Source organism: Propithecus coquereli, unplaced genomic scaffold (assembly GCF_000956105.1).
Source record: "Propithecus coquereli isolate 6110/MARCELLA unplaced genomic scaffold, Pcoq_1.0 Scaffold171, whole genome shotgun sequence".
Classification (NCBI taxonomy): Eukaryota; Metazoa; Chordata; class Mammalia; order Primates; family Indriidae; genus Propithecus; species Propithecus coquereli.
Window position 1 is genome coordinate 4,111,660 of NW_012141747.1, and position 22,972 is coordinate 4,134,631.

The window sequence follows — 22,972 nt, forward strand, 5'->3', positions numbered from 1 at the left end:
GAGGACCTCAGCAAATCCTCTCCCCAAAAAGAAATTATAAACCTGGAAAAAATGGTCAAAAGCAACCACTTAAAGATTCTAGAAATTGGCCAAAGGCACATAACAACAAATTGAGAAACATGTAATTCAAGAAAATCTGGCCCTCAGTAGGCACAATGGAAGCATGTGAAGCTTTAGTCTGGGACTGTTTCATCACACTCTGCCCACTCCAACATTTCCATGAAGTAGAAATGATATAGGACACAGGGACAAGGAATTTCATGTCCTGGGGCACTGTCAAAAGCAGCAGCATCTCATTGGCAAACAAAGACTAAAATCACAACTAAACTAAGATCTTGATAACAGCGGGGCAAGAGGTAACCTGAAAAATCAGCCAGAAACTTAACAGAGAGGTATGTGGAACAAGACAGTCAAGGTAGACATTGTAATATGTTATTAGAGACAAGAGAGATTTGCATTCTCAGAAAGTTGTAACAAGGATAAACATATACATACTTAACTGGGCTCCAAATGACACGAAAAATAAACTGACAGCACTGAAAGAAGAAATACACAATTCGACAAAAAAATCTGGGAACTTCCATAATGGACAGAAAAAAACTACACGGTATTTAAGTATACTGAAAATTTGGACTCCATCATCAACCAACTTGACCAAACTGAACACTGATCCCACTTACAGCAGAATTCAACAATTCTTCCTAAATGCATAAAAATTTTTCTCTAGGAGAAACCATATGCTAGGGGATAAAATAAGTTTTAATTATTTTACAATGACTGACACTATACAAAGTGTATTCTTTGGTCATAATGGTCAGGATTTAGAATTAACAGAAGGAAATTTGGAAATGCATAATACTTGAAATATAATCAAGCACTTCTAAATAACACATAGGTCAAAGAAGCAATTGTATGGGAAATTAGAAAATATTTTGAGCAGAATAAAAATAAAAACATATAAAATTTTCTGGGATGCAGCTAAAGCAGTACATAGAGGGAAATTGGAAATGTAAATGCCTACATGGTTTTGCAAAGAAAAAAGTCTCAAATCAATAATCTAAGCTGTCATTTTGAGAGATTAGCAAAAGAAGAAACTAAACCCAAACTCAATAAAAGGAATATAATAAAAAACAGAATAAAAATCACTTTAGAATAAAAATCAATTAAAGAAAAAACAGAAAGAGAAAACTCAATGAAACCAAAAGTTGGGCCTTTGAGAAAATTAAAAACATGGAAAATCTTTAGCTAGACAGACCAAGATTATCAGATCAAGACCACAGATCACCAAAAACAGAATAGCAAGAGAAAGTACCACTAATGATCTTACATAAACTTAAAGAATTGTAAAGGGATATTATGAACAAGTTTATACCCACAAATTGGGACAACTTAGATGAAACACACTAATTATCAGAAAGACAGAAATTATCAAGAATGACTAAAGATGAAATAAAAAATCTGAAAAGCCAGGCATGGTGGCTTACACCTTATAAACCCAGCACTTTGGGAGGCTGAGCCAGGAGGATCACTTCGAGTGAGGCCAGGAATTCAAGACCAGCCTGGGCAACACATTGAGACTCCCGCTTCTATAAAAACACAGAAAAATTTAGCCAGGCATGGTGGTGTGTGCCTGTAGTACCAGCTGAGGCAGGAGGACTCATTGAGCCCAAGAGTTTGAGGTTGCAATGAGCTATAATGCCACTTCACTGTAGCCCAGGCAACAGAGTGAGACTCTGTCTCCAAAACAAAACAAAAATAAAAATCTGAATAAATCTGTAATAAGAAATTGAATTAGCAATTTTTAAATCTTCCCATTAAAAAAAAACTCTTATTAGTAAATTCTACCAAACATTTAAAATAATACAATCCCTCACAACACTTGGAGAAAATACTTCCCAACTAATCCTATTATCACCAAAGCTAGATAAACATCATAAGAAAAGAAAGCTACTAATAAATATCCCTCATGAACACAGATCCCAAAATCGTCAACAAAATATTACCAAATTAAATCTAGTAACATGCAGAGCAGATTATATAGCATGACCAAGTGGGATTTAACCCAAGAATGCAAGATTGATTTAATATTTGAATATCAATTGATGTGACATATTAATACAACAAAGGAAAAAAACCATCTCGATAGATGTGTGAAAAGCATCCATCACCCATTCATGACAGAAATTCTCAAAAAACTAAGAACAGAAGGGAATTTCTTCAAGCTAATAAAGAACATTTAAGAAAAACCTACAGCTAACATCACAGTTAATTGTAAAAATCTGAATGTTCTTCCCCCAAAATTGGGAACAAAGCAAGCATGTCCGCTCTTACCACTTCTTTGCATCCTTATATTGTTCCAGCCAGGAAAACCAGGCAAGAAAAAGAAACAAGAGACAATCACATTGGAAAGGAAGAAGTAAAACTGTCTTTAACAGACATGATCCTGATTATAGAAAATTCTAAGGAATCCATGAAAAACTATTAGAATAAAAAAAAAATTAAGTATAGTTCTTAGACACAAGATCTACAAAAATCAGTTGCATTTCTTTATATTAGCAATGAAGAAATTTTTTAAATTAATAAAAGATCCCATTCACAACAGCATCAAAAAGAAAGTGTGGTACTGGCATAAGAACAGATATGCAGATGAATGAAAGAGAACTGAAAATCCAAAAATAACCCTCCGTATTTCTGACCAACTGATGTATCAAAGATGTCAGGGCATTTCAATGGAGAAAGGACAGTCTTTTCAGCCAACAGTGTTAGCTGAAATCATATAATAAAAAATGAATTTAGTCTCTTATCTCACATCACATATAAAAACCATTTGAAAACAGATCATTGAGCTAAAGATGTTTAACTTTTCAAAGAAAACATAGGACAAAATATTCATGGCCTTGGGTTAGGCAAAGATTACTTCAATAGAACACCAGAACCATGCTCTATAAAAGAAAAAACTGACAAATTGGATGTTATCAAAATTACAAACTTAAGCACATCAAAACATTAAGAAAATGAACTCTTAAAACTCAATAATAAAAAGACAAATTACGTAATTAAAATGGGCAAAAATTCTGAATGGATGTTTCACCAACAAACAGAGAAATGGCCAAGAAGCACACAAAGAAATGCTGAACGACATGGAAATGCAAATTAAAACCATAATGAGGTACTAAAATGGCTATAATTGAAAAGGCAGACAATAACAAGAGTCAGTTAGAATGCAGAGAAACTGGGACTCTCAAGTGGTAGGAATCTATAATTGGGAAGCCACTTTGGAAAATGGCAGTTTCTGAAAAAGTTAAGCATAGATTTAACATGCAATTCAGCAACTTCACTCCTAGGAATATACACAAAAGAAATGAACACGTATGTCCAGACCAACTCATACAAGAATGTTTATAACAGCACTATTCTCAATAACCAAAAAGTGGAAACAAATCAAATGTCCTTTAACTGGTAAACGGATAATAAAATGCGGTATGTTCATACCACAAAACACTATTTGACAATTAAAAAGGAACATGCTACAACATAAATGAACCTCAAAAACAGGATAAATGAAAGAAGCCAAACACAAAAGACCACATATTGCATGACTGCATTTATCTGAAATTTCCACAAAAGACATACCTTCAGAGATAAAGTAGATTAGTAGTTGCCTGGTGCTGGTAATGGGGAATGACTGCAAATTGGCATAAGATATCTTTTTGGGGTGATGGAAATATTCTAAGGTTGGGCGGGGGTGACTGTTGCATAACTGTAAATTTACAAAACATTACTGAATTATATACTTAAAACAGTATCAATCTTATGGTATATAAATCATACCTCAACAAACCTGCTTCAAAAACTGTTTATAGCTAAGAGGTCCATAGCATATTGTTGCATGAAAAAAGAATACATATCTAAAAAACTTCTCTTATTTTTAATTAAACATTTTTAAAAACTTGAAGCTCATACAGAGAACTATTAATAAATCTAGGGAGTAGGATAATGGGGGAACTTTCACTTTCTACTTTACACCCATTTTATTTGTTTTTAAATCAGCAGCACAGTACAAATATTCCATCACTCTCTCAAACATGGGTGTAAAGCAAGGGAGCTGGTTTGAATAGGTGCTGTGTGAAGAGACAGAGTCATTACTGGAAGAGGGGAGAATCCTATTGGCATCTAGTGGATAGAGGTCAGGGATGCTGTTCAATATCTGACAATGAAGAGGACAGGCCCCCACAACAAAGAATTGCGTGGCCCCAAAATATCAATAGTGCTGAAGTAGAAAAACCCTAATTTAGAACAGATCCTAGTAAGCCCTTAGACATTCAGATAATTTATCCCTATCTAGATTTTACAGAAGAAAAAGCAAATAAATGCCGATACATAGGTATTTAAAAAATTGAAAAATTAATTATACATGAAAAGATGAAAAGGAAACCTAAAATAGTTTTTCACTTTAAAATAGTTAAATGTCCTCAAGCAAACTAGTTTTTAATGTATTATTTACACTAAGCTGACAGAATTAAAGTAAACTTTCCTTGAAGTCTACTGCATTAACTAGGAAAAATATAGAAAGTCCACCAGGTATGAGACTTTACTAAATAGAAACTTCATCAACCCACCAGATTTAAACTGAAGTGATCAGATGCATCACATCGACTAACCTTAAACACATGAGAGACACATAACTAATGTTTACAAGTAGATGGCATATGTACAGGATATCTCTGCATACTTATACATCATCATTCAAAGAGAGCATTAAAAATTGGAGAAAATAAGAAAAAATGATGACAAGAGTCACCATTCTGACTTAGGTAAGGGAGCGAGGTCCTTAGATCAGTGTCAAAAACCTATTAAGTTTCGACATTACAACAACTGAACAATATACTATTCTTGAGAGTATGTTTTTTTTTTTTTTTTTGGTTTTTTTTGGGGGGGGGGACAGAGTCTGGCTCTGTTGCCCGGGCTAGAGTGCCATGGCGTCAGCCTAGCTCACAGCAACCTCAAACTCCTGGGCTCAAGCGATCCTCCTGCCTCAACCTCCCGAGTAGCTGGGACTACAGGCATGCGCCACCATGCCCAGCTAATTTTTTCTATATATACATATATATATTTTTAGTTGTCCAGATCATTTCTTTCTATTCTTTAGTAGAGACGGGGTCTCGCTCTTGTTCAGGCTGGTCTGGAACTCCTGACCTTGAGTGATCCACCCACCTCGGCCTCCCAGAGTGCTAGGATTACAGGCGTGAGCCACCGCACCCGGCCGAGAGTATGATTTTTAAGTGCTGTTCAAATCCTTTAGTTGTTGAGTACAATTCTAATGAGCAAAGGAGTGGAGAGAAAAAGAGTAAAAAGAAAAGGAAAAATAAATACCTCAATTCTCCGTTTTGCTTTGTCATAAGCCCTTTCTTCTTTAGTTCGATCGTCATCAGAGTCATATTCGGAGTCTGAGCTCATTTCTTTACTTGGCTTTTTATCTAATGTTTTCCCTGAATCCTTCTCATCTGACACCTTTTCATCTTCCTCATCATCTTCACTGCCTTCACTTTCTCCTTCTTCTTCCTCTTCCTCTTCACTCTCTTCTTCTTCCTCTTCCTCTTCTTCCTCTTCCTCCTCCTCTTCAGGGTTTTCTTTTACTTCTATATGAACTGTGTTTCCTTCTATTAAGAAAACAAACAGATTTTAAAATAAATGAAAGTTAACCCTATAGATTTGTATCAAGATAATAAAGTCCTTATAATAAGGGGAAAAAAATATTAGGTTATTAAGAATAAAATGTCTGATTTCCTTAAGTACTAAGTTTGACAGTTGGTATCTCTGACATATCACTTTGACACTTTTTGTTTTATTATTATTGTGAAGGTACATCTTCATTCTTTCAAATGCACAATTTGGCTTGTGATTATCTTTCAAATTTTTTTAGAGCAATTTTTGTGAAACCATGGATGAGTCAAAAATTCAAGTTATTTTCAAATATCAGCTCCGTTAGGGAACCAATGTAGCAAAGACATCTCGAAATATCAACGAAGTGTTTGGGAAGGATGTGGCTAATGAACACACAGTACGTTGATGGTTTGAGAAGTTACCTTCTAGTGATTTTAATCTTGAAAATGAGCCACATGGGCAACCTGAGACCAAGGTGGATGATGATGAGCTGAAAGCTGTAGTGGAAGTGAATCCATCTCAACCTACGCGTGAATTAGCAGCAAGGTTTGACGTTACTATTTCAACAATATTGGACCATTTGAAACAAATCGGAAAGGTAAAGAAGCTGGATAGATGGGTTCCACATGAATCAAATAAGCGTCAGAAGAAAAATCATCTCGAAACTTGCCTTTCTATGCTGTCACGAAATAAAGGCAAGCCAGTTCTACACTGTATTGTTATGTGTGATGAAAAATGGATTCTTTTTGACAATCACAAGCATTTGGCACAATGGTTGGATAAAGACAAAGTGCCGAAGTACAGTACAAAATCGAATATCCATCAGAAAAAGCTAATGGTGTCTGTTTGGTGGTCCCGTGCTGGTATTACCCACTACAGCTTCGTGAAACCTGGTCAATCAATTATAGCAGATGTCTACTGCAATCAGTTGGATGAAATGATGATGATGCTTACGATTAGCAGCCGAGACTGGTCAACAGAGACAGCCCAATCCTCTTGCAAGACAACGCTTGATCACATGTACCACAAGCAACACTGCTCAAACTACAGAAGGTGGACTTGGAAACTCCGTTGTCCACCATATTCACCAGACCTTGCACCAACTGACTACCACTTCCTTCCAGGCTTTGGACCACTTCTTGCAAGGAAAAATACTCAATTCTTAACAAGCTGTGGAAAACACCTTTTGTGATTTCACTGCCACTCGCCCTCCACGCTTCTTTGCTACTGGCATAAACAAGCTACCGTTAAAATGGCAAAACTGGTGCATAGTTCAGGCACATATTTTGATTAATTGCACTGCTTCTTGTTTGAGATATAATAAATTAAACTTTTGATTCGAAATCGAACATCTCATATTTAATAACCTAGTAACTTTGGGGACCAGAAGTGTTTTGAATTTCAGATTTTTTTCATATTTTGGAATATCTGCATTATATACTTAGTGGTTGAGCATCCAAAATCTGAAAATCCAAAATGAGCATTTCCTTTGAGTGTCATGCAGTCACACTCAAAAAACTTCTGATTTTGGAGCATCTGAGATTTTAGACTTTCGGATTTCAGACACATAACCTGTAATTAGGACAGTAATATTGTGTTTTCACGCATCACAAATGCAAAATGTTTATCTATATGCTACAATGAAGTCTATCATTTAACAGTGAAAACCTAAGCAGTAATCCATAACCAAGTTAATAAAAAAAAATAAACATTACTAAACCAGGATCCAAGGGAGAACAGAAACCCAGGTAGGTGGAGTATGATGTTTAGTGCCACTTTCTGGAGGAGGCAGCTGAAAGGCTAAGCCGCCTCAGTGCTAGGGGACAAGGCACTGGGAGTCCAGACCTACCAAGGATTCAGAGGGTGGGGTGGGCAGACAATGGGTTACACCCTTACTGTGGGGTAAAATCCCAAAGAGCTGTACCCTAGAAAGGCAAATAAAAAATAAAGAGGAAATCCCCATTACTAGCAGATTACCTTCAGAGATCCCCCAATTCCAAAAATAGAATAAGATGATTCCACATTGCTAGTTCACTCAGATTCCTAGTGGAAGTACATATATGTTGGCTTTGGGGAAAAGATAACATTATCCTTGGCCTCAGATTATTATATTTCTACAGTTCACCAAGTAATATATCCAGCACAATATATAAAAATGACAAGCCACATGAGGAAAACCAGCATATAAGACAGCAAGAGGGCTTCTATACATCAAAGTTATAAAACCAAAATATTAAAATCACTATGTTTCTAACATTTAGGAAGCAAAAGACAAAGTTAGACATTTTATAAGGTAAATAAAAACTATAAAAAGTAGTTTTTATTTAGAAATTCTAAAACTGGAAAATACAGGAGAGAAAATTAAGAACTTGAACGATGGGCTTAAGAACAGAATAGAGAGAAATAAGGAGAAAATTAACAACCTCGAAGACAGTCAGGAGAAATAATCCAGAATGAACCATGAGGCTGGGTGTGGTGGCTCACGCCTGCAATCCTAGCACTCTGGGAGGCCGAGGCGGAAGGATCACTTGAGGTCAGGAGTTCGAGACTAGCCTCAGTGAGAGCAAGACCCTGTCTCTACTAAAATAGAAAAAATTGGCCAGGCGTGGTGGTACGTGCCTGTAGTTCCAGCTACTGGGGAGGCTGAGGCAGGAGGATTGCTTGAGCCCAGGAGTTTCAGGTTGCTGTGAGCTAGCCTGGCGCCATAGCACGCTATCCCAGGTGACAGAGTGAGACTCTGTCTCAAAAAAAAAAAAAAGAACCATAAAGTCTCAATAGATGGGAAATACAGAAAAGGGGAAGGAAACAATGATACAGTATAAAGGTATATCATAGGCATAATAGAAATCCTGAGGGAGATAATGGCTCCTAACATTACAAAACTGATAAAAACATAAAACCATACGTAAAGAAAGCCCTACAAGTAGAATAAATAAAAAGAAACCTACTCTAGGCACACCATGATAGAACTGCTCAAAACAAAGATGTGAAAAATTCAGGCTGATGCCTGACTTCTCAACAGAAACAATGAAAGCCAAGACAAGGAACAATAACTTCACAGTGCTCAACAAAATTTCAACCAAGAATTCCTCCTTTAGTAAATATATCCTAAAGAAGTGAAGATAAAGATATTTTTAAGAAAAGCAAAAATGAGGCCGGGCACGGTGGCTCACGCCTGCAATCCTAGCACTCTGGGAGGCCGAGGCGGGAGGATTGTTTGAGCTCAGGAGTTCGAGGCCAGCCTGAGCAAGAGCGAGACCCCGTCTCTACTAGAAAAAAATAGTATGAAATTAGCCAAAACAACTAAAAATAGAAAAAATTAGTCGGGCATGGTGGTGCGTGCCTGTAGTCCCAGCTACTCGGGAGGCAGAGGCAGGAGGATTGTCTGAGCCCAGGAGTTTGAGGTTGCTGTGAGCTAGCCTGACGCCATGGCACTCTAGCCCGGGCAACAGAGTGAGACTCCGTCTCAAAAAAAAAAAAAAAAAAAAGAAAAGCAAAAATGGAATGTCTCACTCACAGATGCATACTAAAGGAAATTCTAAAAAGTGTTCTTTAGGCAGGAAGAAATGAAGCACAACAAAATGCTATGAATGTGGGTAAATTTAAATAATAAATATTGGCTGTATAAGAGTAGTAAGCTAATACGAGGTTTAAAATAGAGAATGAAAAGCAATGAGAGCAATAATAATCTAAATTGGGAGTTGGGTAAATGTTGTTCAAGTGCTATAAAATACTTGTATTGTCTGGAGAGAGGGTGACATTAGACATTGTAAGTTCAAAGACGCATGTTAAAAATTTCTTAGAATAACCACTAAAAAAATTAGAAGAATATACAACTTTTAAACTCATTGAAAAAGAAAAAAACAGAATTAAAAAAATCCAGCAATCCAAAAGATGGTTAGAAAAGTAAAAAAGAAATAGGCAGAACAAAAAAGGACTTAGTAAGATGAAAACTTTAAAACCAATATCCTTCATTAATTATATCAAATGTTAAATGCAATGACCTAAGTGCTCTAGGTAAAATATAAAGAATGACAAACTGGATTTAAAAATCTCAACTAGAGTCCTACTATGGTGTCTATGTGGTCCCTCCAAAATTCACGTTGAAACTTAATTCCCATTGGGCTGGTATTACAGGTGGGGTTTTGGGACGTGATTAAGTTACTCTCATAAATGGATTAATGCTCTCTTCAGAGAGTTTGTCCCTCTTGCCCTTCCCTCCCTTTCTGCCACGTGAGAGGACACAGGGCTCCTTCCCCTCTGGAGGATGCAGCAACAAGGCGCCATCTTGGAAAGAGACGGCAGTCCTTACCAGACACCAATACCAGTGTCTTGATCCTAGACTCCCCAGCATCTGGAACTGTAAGAAATAAATTTCTGGCCCGGTATGGTGGCTCCTGCCTATAATATTAGCTTTGGGAGGCCAAAGCAGAAAGATCACTTGAGGCCAGGAGATTGAGACCCGCCTTGGCAACACAGCAAGATCATCTCTACAAAATAGAAACTAGCAAGGCATGGTCATGTGCACCACCTGTAGTCCCAGCTACTTATGAGGCTATAGCAGGAAGATTGCTTGAGCCTAGGAGTTTGAGGTTGCAGTGAGCTATGACGACACTACTGCACTCTAGCCCAGGCAACAGAGAGACCCTGTAGCCCACCCCCCACAAAAAGAAATTTCTGTTCTTTATCAATTACCCAGTCTGTGGTATTTTGTTAAAGCAGCACAAACGGACTAAGACAGTGCTGTTTAAGGATACAGAAACAGTAATGAAGACAGAAAAAGAATACGTAAATCAAAGCTGGTGTAGCGACATGAATTGTTAAGTCAAAAGGCATCATTAGAAATAAAGGAATATATATCGATGATAGAGAGTCAATTCATTAGAAAGATACAAGATTGTATTCACCTAATAAAACAGCATCAAAATATATACAGCAAAAATTAACAGAATTCAGGAAGAAACAGACCATCTATAATCACAATGGGAGACTTTAACACACCGGTCTCAGTAACAGAGGGGGTTGAAAAAGCACAGTAGAAAAAAACTCAAAACAATATAAAAGGCTTGAACAAAATGATGAACAAACTTGACCTAAATATAGAAAACAACGCACCCAACTACTGCAGAATATGTGTTCTTTCCAATCACATACGAAATATTTATAGTAATTGACCACGTGTTAGGTTGTATAGCAAGACTCAACATATTTCAAAGGACTTAATCATGTATGTTCTCTGATCACACTGAAATAACAAAAAGGTAATTAGAAAATCCTCATTTTTATAAATTAAAAAAATATACTAAATAAATCACAGGTAAAAGTTAATGCATCAAAATGGAAATTAGAAAATATGAACATATCAGAACTTGTGGAATTTGGCTAAAGTCATGCTTAAAGAAAAATGTATAGCTTGGAAAATAAAGATGGGGGAAGCTGAAAAATCAAAGAGCCAAACATCAGTCTCAAAAATTTAGGAAAATAGGAAATTAAAATGAAAGAAAATAGATATTTTAGTAATAAAGGACATGAAGTAATTACAAAGAAAAACACTTACTTTTTATTCATATTGATTAGGAACTAATCAGTTTTTTACGTTTTAAGTCAACAAGGCTTTTTATAGGCTAGTTTTAATTACAACCCTATTTGTAACATCATCAACTTTAGAAAAATAAATTCTAGGCAGTTATCTTGTAAGTGACCTTCTGAAGAACCATTCCTTCACAAAATGAAGAACCAGATGAGGATTTAAAAAACCATGGTAATGAAGCCAGCAAGACAGGTCCTTGTCCCCAGAAATGTTCTATGGCTTTCACTATCAAAAGACTATTCATTTAAATATATACCAAACATCTCCAATCATCACTAGATTTATCAATGTGTGCTTATGAGCTATTTACCTTTTTCTCTCTCCTCATCACTAGCCATAGCTTCCCAATCATCCAATCCAGCATCCTCAGTTTCTTCTTCTTCTTCTGTAAATAAAAGTTTTCATTTAAGACACCAAAATTATTTAGAAATATGAAGCTGCTTTTAGAAAAAAAGTAAAAAATCAGGCTCTAACACAAAAAAAGAAATGTTTTAGGTATGCAAAAACATATGTATGCAACTTTGTTATCTTTGGGAACTCTTTTTAATAACTAGTATATTATAATTTACTATTACTCAGTGCTTCCATTTCCTATACTCTGAATATACCATATTAAAACTAAACCAGATTTCATATTTGAGATAATTAAAATATTAAAAATCCAGACATTTAAATGTTCCTTTTAGATCTTGAAAAGGGTATATGAATGCACTCAGTTTTTTTTTAATTTCAGAATATTATGGGGGTCCAGCATATTTTGGTTATATCATTTGGTTTTGTACAGTTTCAAAGTTGTAAGTGTGCCCATCACATCTCCAGATAGTGTGCATTGTACCCGTTAGGTGTGAATTTACTCATCTCCTCTACCCCACTCCCACCTGCTTGATTTCCATTGAGTTTTACTTCCATCTGGAATGCACTCAGTTCTTAAGGACAAATAAAATTTCACATACATCTTTTTTTATCATTCGACTCATTCATACTTCATACATAGAATTTATTCCTTATTTTGCTTTAACCTTTACAGATATATCAAAATACTACTAAAATTCCAAAGTTGAATGTACAAAGCTACCACCATCATTCCAATTCAAAACAACAACAGAATGCTGTGCTTATAACCCCAAAACACCCAGAAAGGTAAATTTTTAATTATTTGAATGTTAAAGACTTAATACTTTCCTTAACAATGCTTCTCTTTACCAAAATCCAACCAGGCAAAACTACTATTAAGTGAAAGGAAGATGAAGGTGAGACATATAGTATTTGCTTCCCTGTAATAATTATTATTCATCAACAAGTCTGGATAAGTTATCTTGAGGAGGAAATGAGACTCAGAAACAGGTACCTAAAACATCCATCTAAATTAGTAAATCTTCTGGTGCTACAAATATGACCTAAAATAGTGGTCTGCTATTAAGCATCAACCTGAATTTCTCTAACTTCAACATATCAATGCTAAGCTGAGGTCTACCCAGGTGAAATGATCCTTTGCACTTAAAAAAAAAAAAAAAAAAAAAGAGGAGCAAAAGGAAAATAACTATCAATTCACCTGTGTAAGTCAGTCTTGACATTCTCTAAGGCTGTTCCCACTCCTAATCCTATCTTTAAATACTGGAAAGTCTCTTTAATACCAAACATATATTTAGCTAGCCCCTGACTCTCTAATCAATTATCTAGTCTTATGAATTAGAACAATGTTTAATTTAAAAAAAGGCAGAGATTTCCCCCAACCCCTCAAAACACACACAAATACCCCACAGTGAATAAGTAAATTGAATAAGTAAATATAAATGAATAAGTAAATATAAATAGGAGCTGATCTCAAAGGTTCTAAAATGCCAATTTTTGTGGTAATTTAAAAGTTCTAATTAAAAATGCTTCCAATTTGCTTCCGAAGCATTAAAAAAACTTCAGGCCATAAAACCATCAGAGAAAACCCAAAACCTTCTATCCTCTATACATAACATTTTACTAGCACTACTGAAAAGAACAAAACTGATTCAAAGTCTTACTTGGATACTTTTTCAAAGTGGAAATAAAAAGAAATAGTTTAGAGAAAAGAAAGAACTATGAAGAAAGAAGGTCATCAGCCAGATATTTATTTGGTTCCCCCAAACTATTTAATGATAACTACGACTACTTATGACACATCAACACTATTTAATAAGAATTAACTAATTAAACAATCAGCTACTGCTACTGGCCTGGTTCAACAGAAGGTGGTGTCTCTTCTTTTTCCGGTACTCCTTGTTCCACAACTTCCACAGTAGCACTTAATTCCATTGGTTCAGACACTAAAAAAAGAGCAGAAAAGAAGTTAATGACATTTTTCAGTGCACAATTTCTGCTAAGATACTTTGTTAAGAACAATAAAAAAATCAGTATTGCACTCCTGTTTCTTCAGCAAGGTTAGAAAACGTTTAAGTATCAGTCACATGTTTTATTTAGGAAACTACTCTTTCTGTTCAAGGACTAGAATAGAAAATCACAAAAGGCTGAGAAGGAAAACCAAGAAAAAAGAATGATAGTTTTGCTTTTCAGAGTTAACAACAGAGTATTCATGGGGTAGAACTCAAATTTTTCAAACTACAGCATTTGTTCCATTAGCTTGTCATTTCAATCAGGTGAGAACAATGACAATAATAAGAAGTATTAGAAGTAAGTTTCAATATGCATTTTCAATTTATCTTTTTTAAAGACACACTCTTTTGAAGGTTGTGGGAAAAAGGCAAACAAAACAGTTTCTAAGTCAAAGGCTATTTTATATACAAACCTTCTTTATTTTCTAGCTGCTGTGGTGTTTTTTTCTTCTTTTTATCTTCATAAATTGGCCTTTTCTTTGGCAAAGAGTCTTTTGATGGCACTTCAACACCTGAGGGATAAAAATGCAAAAATTCAGGTTTATACTACTTGCATGTTCACCTGGGATGTATTATTTAAAAAGATAACATTTCATTCACCTCAGAGACATATACCCTAAAATATAAAAGGACATTCATCGAAAAAACCTATATCATTTTTATATAAGGTATTTTAAAATTTACTTACCGTAAAATTCTTTTTTGATGTACAGTAATAATTTTGACAACCATCATCATGAAGATGCAGAACAGCCACGTTGCCTGTGCTTCTCCACAGTCACACCCTCCTCGCATCCTTAGGCCTGGTAGCCACAGACCTGTTCTCCATCCCCCCAAATGTCACATAAGTGGAATCTTACTCTGGCTTCTGTCATCATAGTGAAATTGAGAGTTGTCCACTTTGTTGTATGTTATCAGTACTTTGTCTCTTTTTATTGCTGAGTAGCATTCCAATGTGTGACTGTACTTTGTTTATGCACTCAACAGTTGAAGGATATTTGAGTTGTTTCTGTTTTTTGGCAATTATGAATAAACCAGGTATGAACATTTTCATACAGGTTCTTGCGTGATCATCTCTCTTGGGCAAATATTTCAGAGCGGGAATGATGAGACATAAGGTGAATATGTACTAAATTTTATAAGCAGCTCCCAGCTGTTTTCCAAAGTGGCTTTACTACTTTGCATTCCCACCAATAACGTATGAGAATTTCAACTGTTTTGCATCCTCACCAGCATGTGGTAAAAATAGGTTTCTTTTAGATTTATGTATTCTAATAGATGTGTAATGCTATCTCATTGTGGTACTAATTTGAATTTCCCTAAATGACTAATGACATTGAGCATTCTTTCCATGTGTTTATAGCTTCTTGGTGAAAGTGTCTGTTTCTAATCTTTTGCCCATTGTTAAATGGACAGTTTTCTTATTGTGGAATTCTGAGTTCTTTATATATTTTAGATATTAATCCTTTGTCAGATGTGTGATTTAGAGGTACTGTCTTTAAATTCTCTTGATGTTTTCTGCAGAGAATGTTTTGAACTGGAAAAAAGTTACCATTTTTCCCTTTATGGATTATACTTTTAGAGTCATATATAAGCACTCTTGCCTACTACAAGGTCACAAAGATTTCCCCTATGTTTTCCTCTAAAATTGTTATAGTTGTATATTTTATATTTAGGTCTAAGATCCATTCTGAGTCAATTTTTATATAAGTGGGGATTAAGACTAGGTTTTTTGCATACAGATATCCAATTCTTCTAGTACCACTTGTTACAAAGACTACATTTTATCCATTGAATTACCTTTTACCTATATACTGACCATATAGAGACTCTATTTTGTTCTCTTGATCTATTTGTCTCTATCCTTTTGCCAATATCACACTGTATTGATTCCTGTAGTTTATAATAATAAGTCTTGAAATCAGGTATTATGAATCTTCTAAGTTTCTTCTCCTTTTTCAAAAATATTCTGGCCATTCTAACTTCTTGGTCTTTTCACATACATTTTATAAATAGCTTATAGATATCCACAAAATATCATGCTTTAATTTTGATTGGAATTGCATTGAATTTATAGATCAGTTTGGGAGAAATAGTTATCTTAACAATATTGAGAATTACAATCCATGAACATAGTATCTTTCCATTTGTATAGGTTGTCTTTGATTTTTTTCATCAGTGTTTTACAGTTTTCAGCACATAAATCCTACAAATATTAGATTTCTAACTATTTCAATTTTTCTTTTCGGGAGATTGCTACTATAAATATTACTGCTTTATTTTTGATTTTAAGTTGTTAATTGCTAGTATACAGAAATAGAGTTGACATTTCCATACTGGCCTTTATCTATAACTTTGTTAGTCTCACTGATTAGCTCTAGGGGTTTTTTTGGGGGGTAGATGAGAGGAGATGCCATGGGATTTTCTATGTAGCTAATTGTCATCTGTGAACACACCCTCTTTCTCCAGTTCTCTCCTCTCTGCAGTTTCCCCTATATACTCTGGCTTCCAGAAGCCCCTTTTTCTGGTCCCTCTGGCCTAAAAGACACAGTTCTGTCAGAGTTTTATACTCCAAGGTTATTGTGAAAGTTCATAAGTTATTGTCAAGTTCCACACAAAATTTAGCCAAAGCAGCAAAAGAAAAAAAAGCGGGGGAGTCCCCTCAACCTTTTCAGACATCATAGACCCCTATATCCAGGCTCTTCCAGCCAAAATGAAGTAACCAAATCAGTGTACCATACCAATGAAATAAAAACTATTTATGCAACAATGTATTCAACTCAAAATGAACAAAATAATTTAAAAATTTTACAGCTGAAAGGATAGAAATTATGGAACTCTTTTCCTCATATTCCCCAAAAGGTCCACAAAAACCTCCACTTGGAGTTTTGGAATCATTATGTACAGTCATCCCTAGGTATCTGTGGGGGATTGGTTCTAGGATCCCAGGCCCCATGGATACCAAAATCCATAAATGCTCAAGTCCCTTATATAAAATGGTGTAGTATTTGTATATGACCTACGCACATCCTCCTGTATACTTTAAATCATCTCTAGATTATTTATAATGCCCAATACAATGTAATGCTATGTTAACAGTTGTTATACTATATTGTTTACCAAATAAGACAAACAGTCTGTACATGTTCAGTACAGATGCAACTATCCATTTTTTTCCCCCAAATATTTTCAATCTGTGGTTGGTGGAATCCGTGAACACAGAACCCATGGATACTGACTATATTCCATAAATTTCAGGTTATGAATGACTGAAATAGAACACAATAGTAGAAAAGCCAACACAAGGCCACAGTTGAGAGAAGCCTTTAACCTATCCTATCCTTTCACCATATATGCCCCTAAAGATCTCACAGGAATATCAAGAAAACAAAATTAAATTAACACCTATTCTTCCAAACACTTCCTCAGTAGTAATGCAAAAGTTGCCACTATTTATATATTTCCTGATCATAATTTCGATTAATCAGCTATGCTTGGCCTGAATACTCGAATTTAAGGACTAAAGTGACAAGACATTTTGTCTACAGGCAAATAAATAGCATCAGGTAACCTGCTGCACATTTCAGAGTAATATGTTGATTTCTGTTTAACAAGAGATTTTGGTCTTTGAAAGATATGGTGAAAACATGACACTCACAAGTAAAATGTTTTCTTTGTAGTGAACTCACAAAATAAAATGAAAATAAGTTTAAAGTGTGCAGCAGGCAGAATAATAACCCCCTGAGATGTCCATGTTCTAATTCCTAGAACATGTGACTACGTTACTTAACATGGCAAAAAGAACATTACAGATGTGATTGAGGACCTTGAGATGGGGAAATTATCCTGGGTTATCCAGACAGGTCCAATCTAATCACAATTCCCTAAAAGCAAAGAACCTTTCCCTGAGATAGAAGCCGAGGTCAGAGGAAGATATGACTATGGAATTCCATGGTCAGAATGATGCGATGTTGCTGGTTTTAAAGATAGAGGTAGGAGGTCATGGGCCAAAAAGACAAGAGAATGAATTCTCTCCTGGAGCCCCAGAAAGAAATGCAGTCCTGCCAGCACCTTAGCCCAGTGAGACCAGGGACAGTCTTTTGATCTATAGAACCGTAAAATAACAAATTTGTATTGTTTTAAGTCACTAGATTTATGGTAATTTGTTACAGTAGCAATAGAAAATTAATACAAAGTATAACAAGTTTTATCATTATAAAACAGTTAATAATAATAATTCTGTTCAACTATGGCCAGCTTGATAGCTGGTTAAAAGCACAGGGCCAGGCGTGTTAGTGCACACCTATAATCCCAGGTACTCAAGAGGCTGAGGGAGGAGGTTCACTTGAGCACAGGAACTCAAGGCTGTAGTGTGCTATGATCACGCCTATGAACAGCCACTGCACTCTAGCCTGGGCAACATAGTGAGAGACAGACCCTGTCTCTTAAAAAAAAAAAAAAAAAAAAAAAAGGCAAATACAAGTAAGTCAATTAATAAAGTCACTTATCAAAAATGAAAACCATTATTATCAAGTTAATAATTTGTTTTTGTTTGAATTCATGGTTCTTATCTAATTTTGAACATTCATTTTAATATTTTCTCCTAAAGAGAAGAAATAAATATTGTCAAATTAAGACACGGCAGAAAAACCAGAGTCAAATTTGATTTGCAAGTAACATTACTAAGTCTGAGGAGAATACATCTTTATTAGTGAACAGTTAATGGCAGACGGGGTGCTATGGCTCACGCCTGTAATCCTAGCACTATTGGAGGATCGCTTAAGGTCAGGAGTTGGAGACCAGCCTAAGCAAGAGCAAGACCCCATCTACTAAAAATGGAAAAAATTAGCCAGGTGTGGTGGTACATGCCTGTAGTCCCAACTACTCGGGAGGCTGAGGCAGGAGGATTGCTTGAGTCCAGGAGTTTGAGGCTGCAGCAGGCTAGATGCACCATTGCACTCTAGCCAGGGCAATAGAGTAAGACTGTCTCAAAACAAACAAACGAACAAAAAACAGTTAATGGTAAATCCCAGCAGAAGCATAGAGCTACATCTGGAATAGCTATAACAATCCCTCCTCACCGTTCCTATAACAAACTCCTAAGAGAGTTGTCTCATCACTCCTGTTGGGTTAGACACAGTATCTCACTATGGGCAGAAGTTTTACAATAAAGACAACATTAGGAACTATATACTGTGGGGGTTTTGAATGAAGTCACTAATAATGGAAAATGACTAAAAATGTTCTTAACTTTAAAATATGAATGTCTGGATGTATGTATGTATGTGCTGAAGACTGGCTAGAACTGTAAAACGAGAGCCATGACTCCGTAAGACAAATACATTAAATAAACAAACAAACCAAAGAAAGAGGATAAAGTCAGCTAGGAATGTAGACAGAATCAGGTTGACTAGTTTGCCCTGCCTAGCAGTCTATACCTACTAAGTAAAAAGCATGGGCCTGAGGGGAACCTGTAGGCTGGATGACCTGAAGGGTGGTCCCAGCAACACCCAGACTTAATCACTTGACTGTTCCTCTAGTCAGGGATTCTTAAATAAACTGCTATATTTGTAATCAACATCAAGATTTATGTGTGTTCAGACATTTCATTCACCTTGCAAACTGAGAAATCAAAATCAAGTTCTTAAAGAAGCTCTTTGCCTGAAATGAGCTTAATCAAAATTATAAAGTACCCACTATTAGTCACAGGATAAAGAATGTCTAAAAAATTAACTTGCTGCACATTTCAGAGTAATTATATGAAAACATCTGCAGATACCTACACTGTCTAAGAACACATTCTGAACTTAATGAATAAGTTTTATGAGATTCTAGGTAATGAATGCAGTAATTCAACTAGTTAACAAGATGTCTTTCAAAGATAAAACGAAACAACACTGTAGGACCTTTTAAATCAGATGACTTATATGAGTGCACTATGGAGGGCATTTAATGTCAAACTAAGACATTTGGACTTTTATTAATAGACAATAGGGAACAAATAAGACGGAAAACACTGGGCAACACTGTGAAGAATAAGAAAAGAGATCAGGACCAGAGATGCTACTTGAGAGACCATCTCCTCCAAGCCTGCCCTAAAGACTGATGTTAAGTTCATTAGTTTAAATTGTAATCTTCCTCTAATTACCATAACAAGTCTAACTACTCCTTAAAATAGCATTTCTGAGATTGGCCAATTACTCCCTGTTTGATTCCATCCCAATTTCTTCATGAGTGCTCTTAGCCTTTCAAACAGTCAACAAATATGGTATCTGGGTGCTAACTATACTCAAACGTGTACTCAAGATGCCCTTCTTTGTTTACTGCTCTGTAGTCATGGAGGTGGGCTTTGTAAATATTTCTTTTTTGTCAGCTGGAGCAATGATAAGTGTTGTCGTATAGGGGGTAATCAAGGGACACTGGAGGAAAAAGGTGACTGGCTTCTGTGATCTGGTTTGCTTCCTTGCCAAATTTCTCTGTAAGGCGCAATTTCTCCAGTACTTGCTCATATAAAGGAAGGCTGCTTTAGATCCCAGTTCCTGCAGCTTACTATGAGCCATGGCGGCCAGAGGACCAACTTCAAGCAAGTTCTGCCTACAATAGCCCCTCGGCTACTTATTACTGTCTAGTGAGTCATAGTGACATCCTCTTCAATGAAGTCTATATCTTAGTCCTGTTTGGGCAGGGGTCTTCCTTGGGTGATTTCAGTGCCAGATATAGTGACTGCTCCTTATATCTGGTATTCCTGTATTCTTTGGTATTTTCTTCCAATCTTACTAAACAAGTTCCTGTTACTTCAACCCTCTGTTAACAGTTCTTTATATTACAGTGTCCCTGTTCAAATTACTGTGTGGTTTTTGTCTATCAGGCCTTGATTTATCAAATGCTAAATAAAAAAAGGTACAAAGAAAATTTTTTACTTAGTAAATCTGTAACCGATGTCAGAGTATGGAGAAGTCTACAGACATATCTATATTTACATGTGATATTTAATATTAATTATACTAAGTTTCGAATATTGAATTTAGAAATGGTCTTTGCTCATACCTGTGCCAGGATTTGAACACTAGAAGAAAAAAGCATGAATTCAGACACTCTCAATTTTGAACTTTTCATAATTCAGAGGGTGGCTGAATCAAAAAATCTCCTTACCAAAAATTTCTATTAGGTCATTGATTATGAAATGTCTGATTTCGAATCAAAACGTCAAATCATGCTGCTAATTCACACGTAGGGTTGAGATGGATTCACTTCCACTACAGTTTTCAGCTCATTATTATCCACCTTGGTCTCCAGTTGTCCATGTGGCTCATTTTCAAGATTAAAATCACCAGAATGGAACTTGTCAAACCATCAACATACTGTGCATTCATCAGCCACGTCCTTCCCAAACATTTCATTGATATTTCGAGCTATCTGTGCTGCACTGGTTCTACACCAGAACTCATATTTGAAAATAACTCGAATTTTTGACTTACCCATGGTTTCACAAAAATTGCTCTAAAAAAAATTTGAAAGATAATCACAAGCCAAACCATGTATTTGAAAGAATGAGGATGTACCTTCATAATAAAAATAAAACGAAGTATCAAAGTGAGATGGCATAGATATCAACTGTCGTAGTACTTAAGGAAATCAGACATTTCATACTTAATAACCTAATAATTAGCAAAAATGAACAGCATGGTCATATCTGCAGATAAGATTTTGAAAGTATCACCTTGTACGCAAATATACACAACATCTTATACATGGTAGGCCCTCAATAAATCAATGCTATAATTGATGGGGTGAATTCAACCAAATCTTTCAATTCATTAAAGGAGTTTTTCTAGGACCCTCTTCTAAGATACACTGAACTAGATGAATTTACTGCACCCACATGAAAGTCATTTCCAATATCTCTAAAAATTATGACTTAATCAGTTCAAATAAGTAGAGCATTAGTGTTTGTTTCTTTTGTTGTTGCTAATGTCATTTTTTAGAGTAATTAAATGACCATTTAAAGAAAACATTAAGGGCTGGAGACAGTGGGTCACATCAGTAATCTCAGCACCTTGGGAGGTCGAAGCAAGAGGATGGCTTGAGGCCAGGAGTTCAAGACGAATCTGAGCAATATAGCAAGACCCTGTCTCTACAAAAAGTAGAAAAAATTAGCCAGGCATGGTAACACATGCCTGTAGTCCCAGCTACTCAGGAGGCTGAGGCAGGAGGATTGCTTGAACCCAGGAGTTTGAGGTTGCAGTGAGCTATGATGATATGCCTGGGCAACAGAACAAGATGCCTTGTCTCGCAAAAGAAAAAAAAAAGTGTAGTAGATTTTATTTTTTTAAAAAGCTATAGGGCAGGCGCAGTGGCTCACGCCTGTAATCCTAGCGCTTTGGGAGGCCGAGGCGGGAGGATCGTTCGAGGTCAGGAGTTCGAGACCAGCCTGATCAAGAGCGAAACCCCCGTCTCTACTAAAAATAGAAAGAAATCAGCTGGACAACTAAAAATATATAGAAAAAATTAGCCGGGCATGGTGGCATGTGCCTGTAGTCTACTCCCAGGTACTCCGGAGGCTGAGGCAGATGGATTGCTTAAGCCCAGGAGTTTGAGGTTACTGTGAGCTAGCCTGACACGACAGCACTCTAGCCCAGGCAACAGAGCAAGATTCTTGTCTCCAAAAAAAATAAATAAATAAAAGCTATAAAAATAAAACTTTCTGAAATACTAAGTACTGTTTCTCTATAGCTACTACTCCTATCCAAACATATAATGTATAATAAAGAGGTAGTCTATATTTCAGCTCTGGAACCTTGGGCAAGTTGTTTAAGCTCTCTGATTCACTGTTTCATCATCTATATGATGGTAATAAAAATATCTGTAAGATTTTTATGAATAAAAAATAGACAATGTCAAAGGTTTATTGTAGCATAAGTTACATACTATTAATATTTACACAATAAATGGTAGCTGTTGATATAATTATAATGTAAGCACTAAAAAGACTGTAATATAAAAATCTGTGGAATACAGAAACAGGAAACTAAGGGAGGTCCCCAAATATTCTTCTCAATGGAGCAAAGACACTATTAAGTGGGAAATATTAATAAACATGGAGAGAAAATCAAATGATATCAAAGAATTAGTTAACTTTGTTAAATGTGGTAATATGTATTCTACTTATTCTAAAAAGTAAATTGTCCCTATTTATTAGATACACACTAAAGTATTTGTGGGCAAAATAATATGCTGTCTTGGATTCACTTTAAAATACTCCAGGAAAAAAACTGAATGAAGGGTACAAAATAAGAATGGCAAATGTTGACAACTGTTGAAACTGGTTGACAGCTACATACAGATTTATTTTACT

The 22,972-nt window shown here is 35.7% G+C and overlaps 1 protein-coding gene across 1 annotated transcript in view; it reads right to left on the minus strand.

Moving 5' to 3' along the window:
• Positions 1 to 22,972, minus strand: part of EIF5B (eukaryotic translation initiation factor 5B) — a 70,564-nt gene that overhangs the window by 18,893 nt on the left and 28,699 nt on the right. The window contains exons 7-10 of the mRNA XM_012641943.1: positions 14,031 to 14,129; positions 13,462 to 13,551; positions 11,565 to 11,639; positions 5,374 to 5,660 (exon numbers count right to left, since the gene is read on the minus strand). Of these exons, the coding sequence (XP_012497397.1) occupies positions 5,374 to 5,660; positions 11,565 to 11,639; positions 13,462 to 13,551; positions 14,031 to 14,129 (551 nt within the window). The remainder of the gene's footprint in view (positions 1 to 5,373; positions 5,661 to 11,564; positions 11,640 to 13,461; positions 13,552 to 14,030; positions 14,130 to 22,972) is intronic.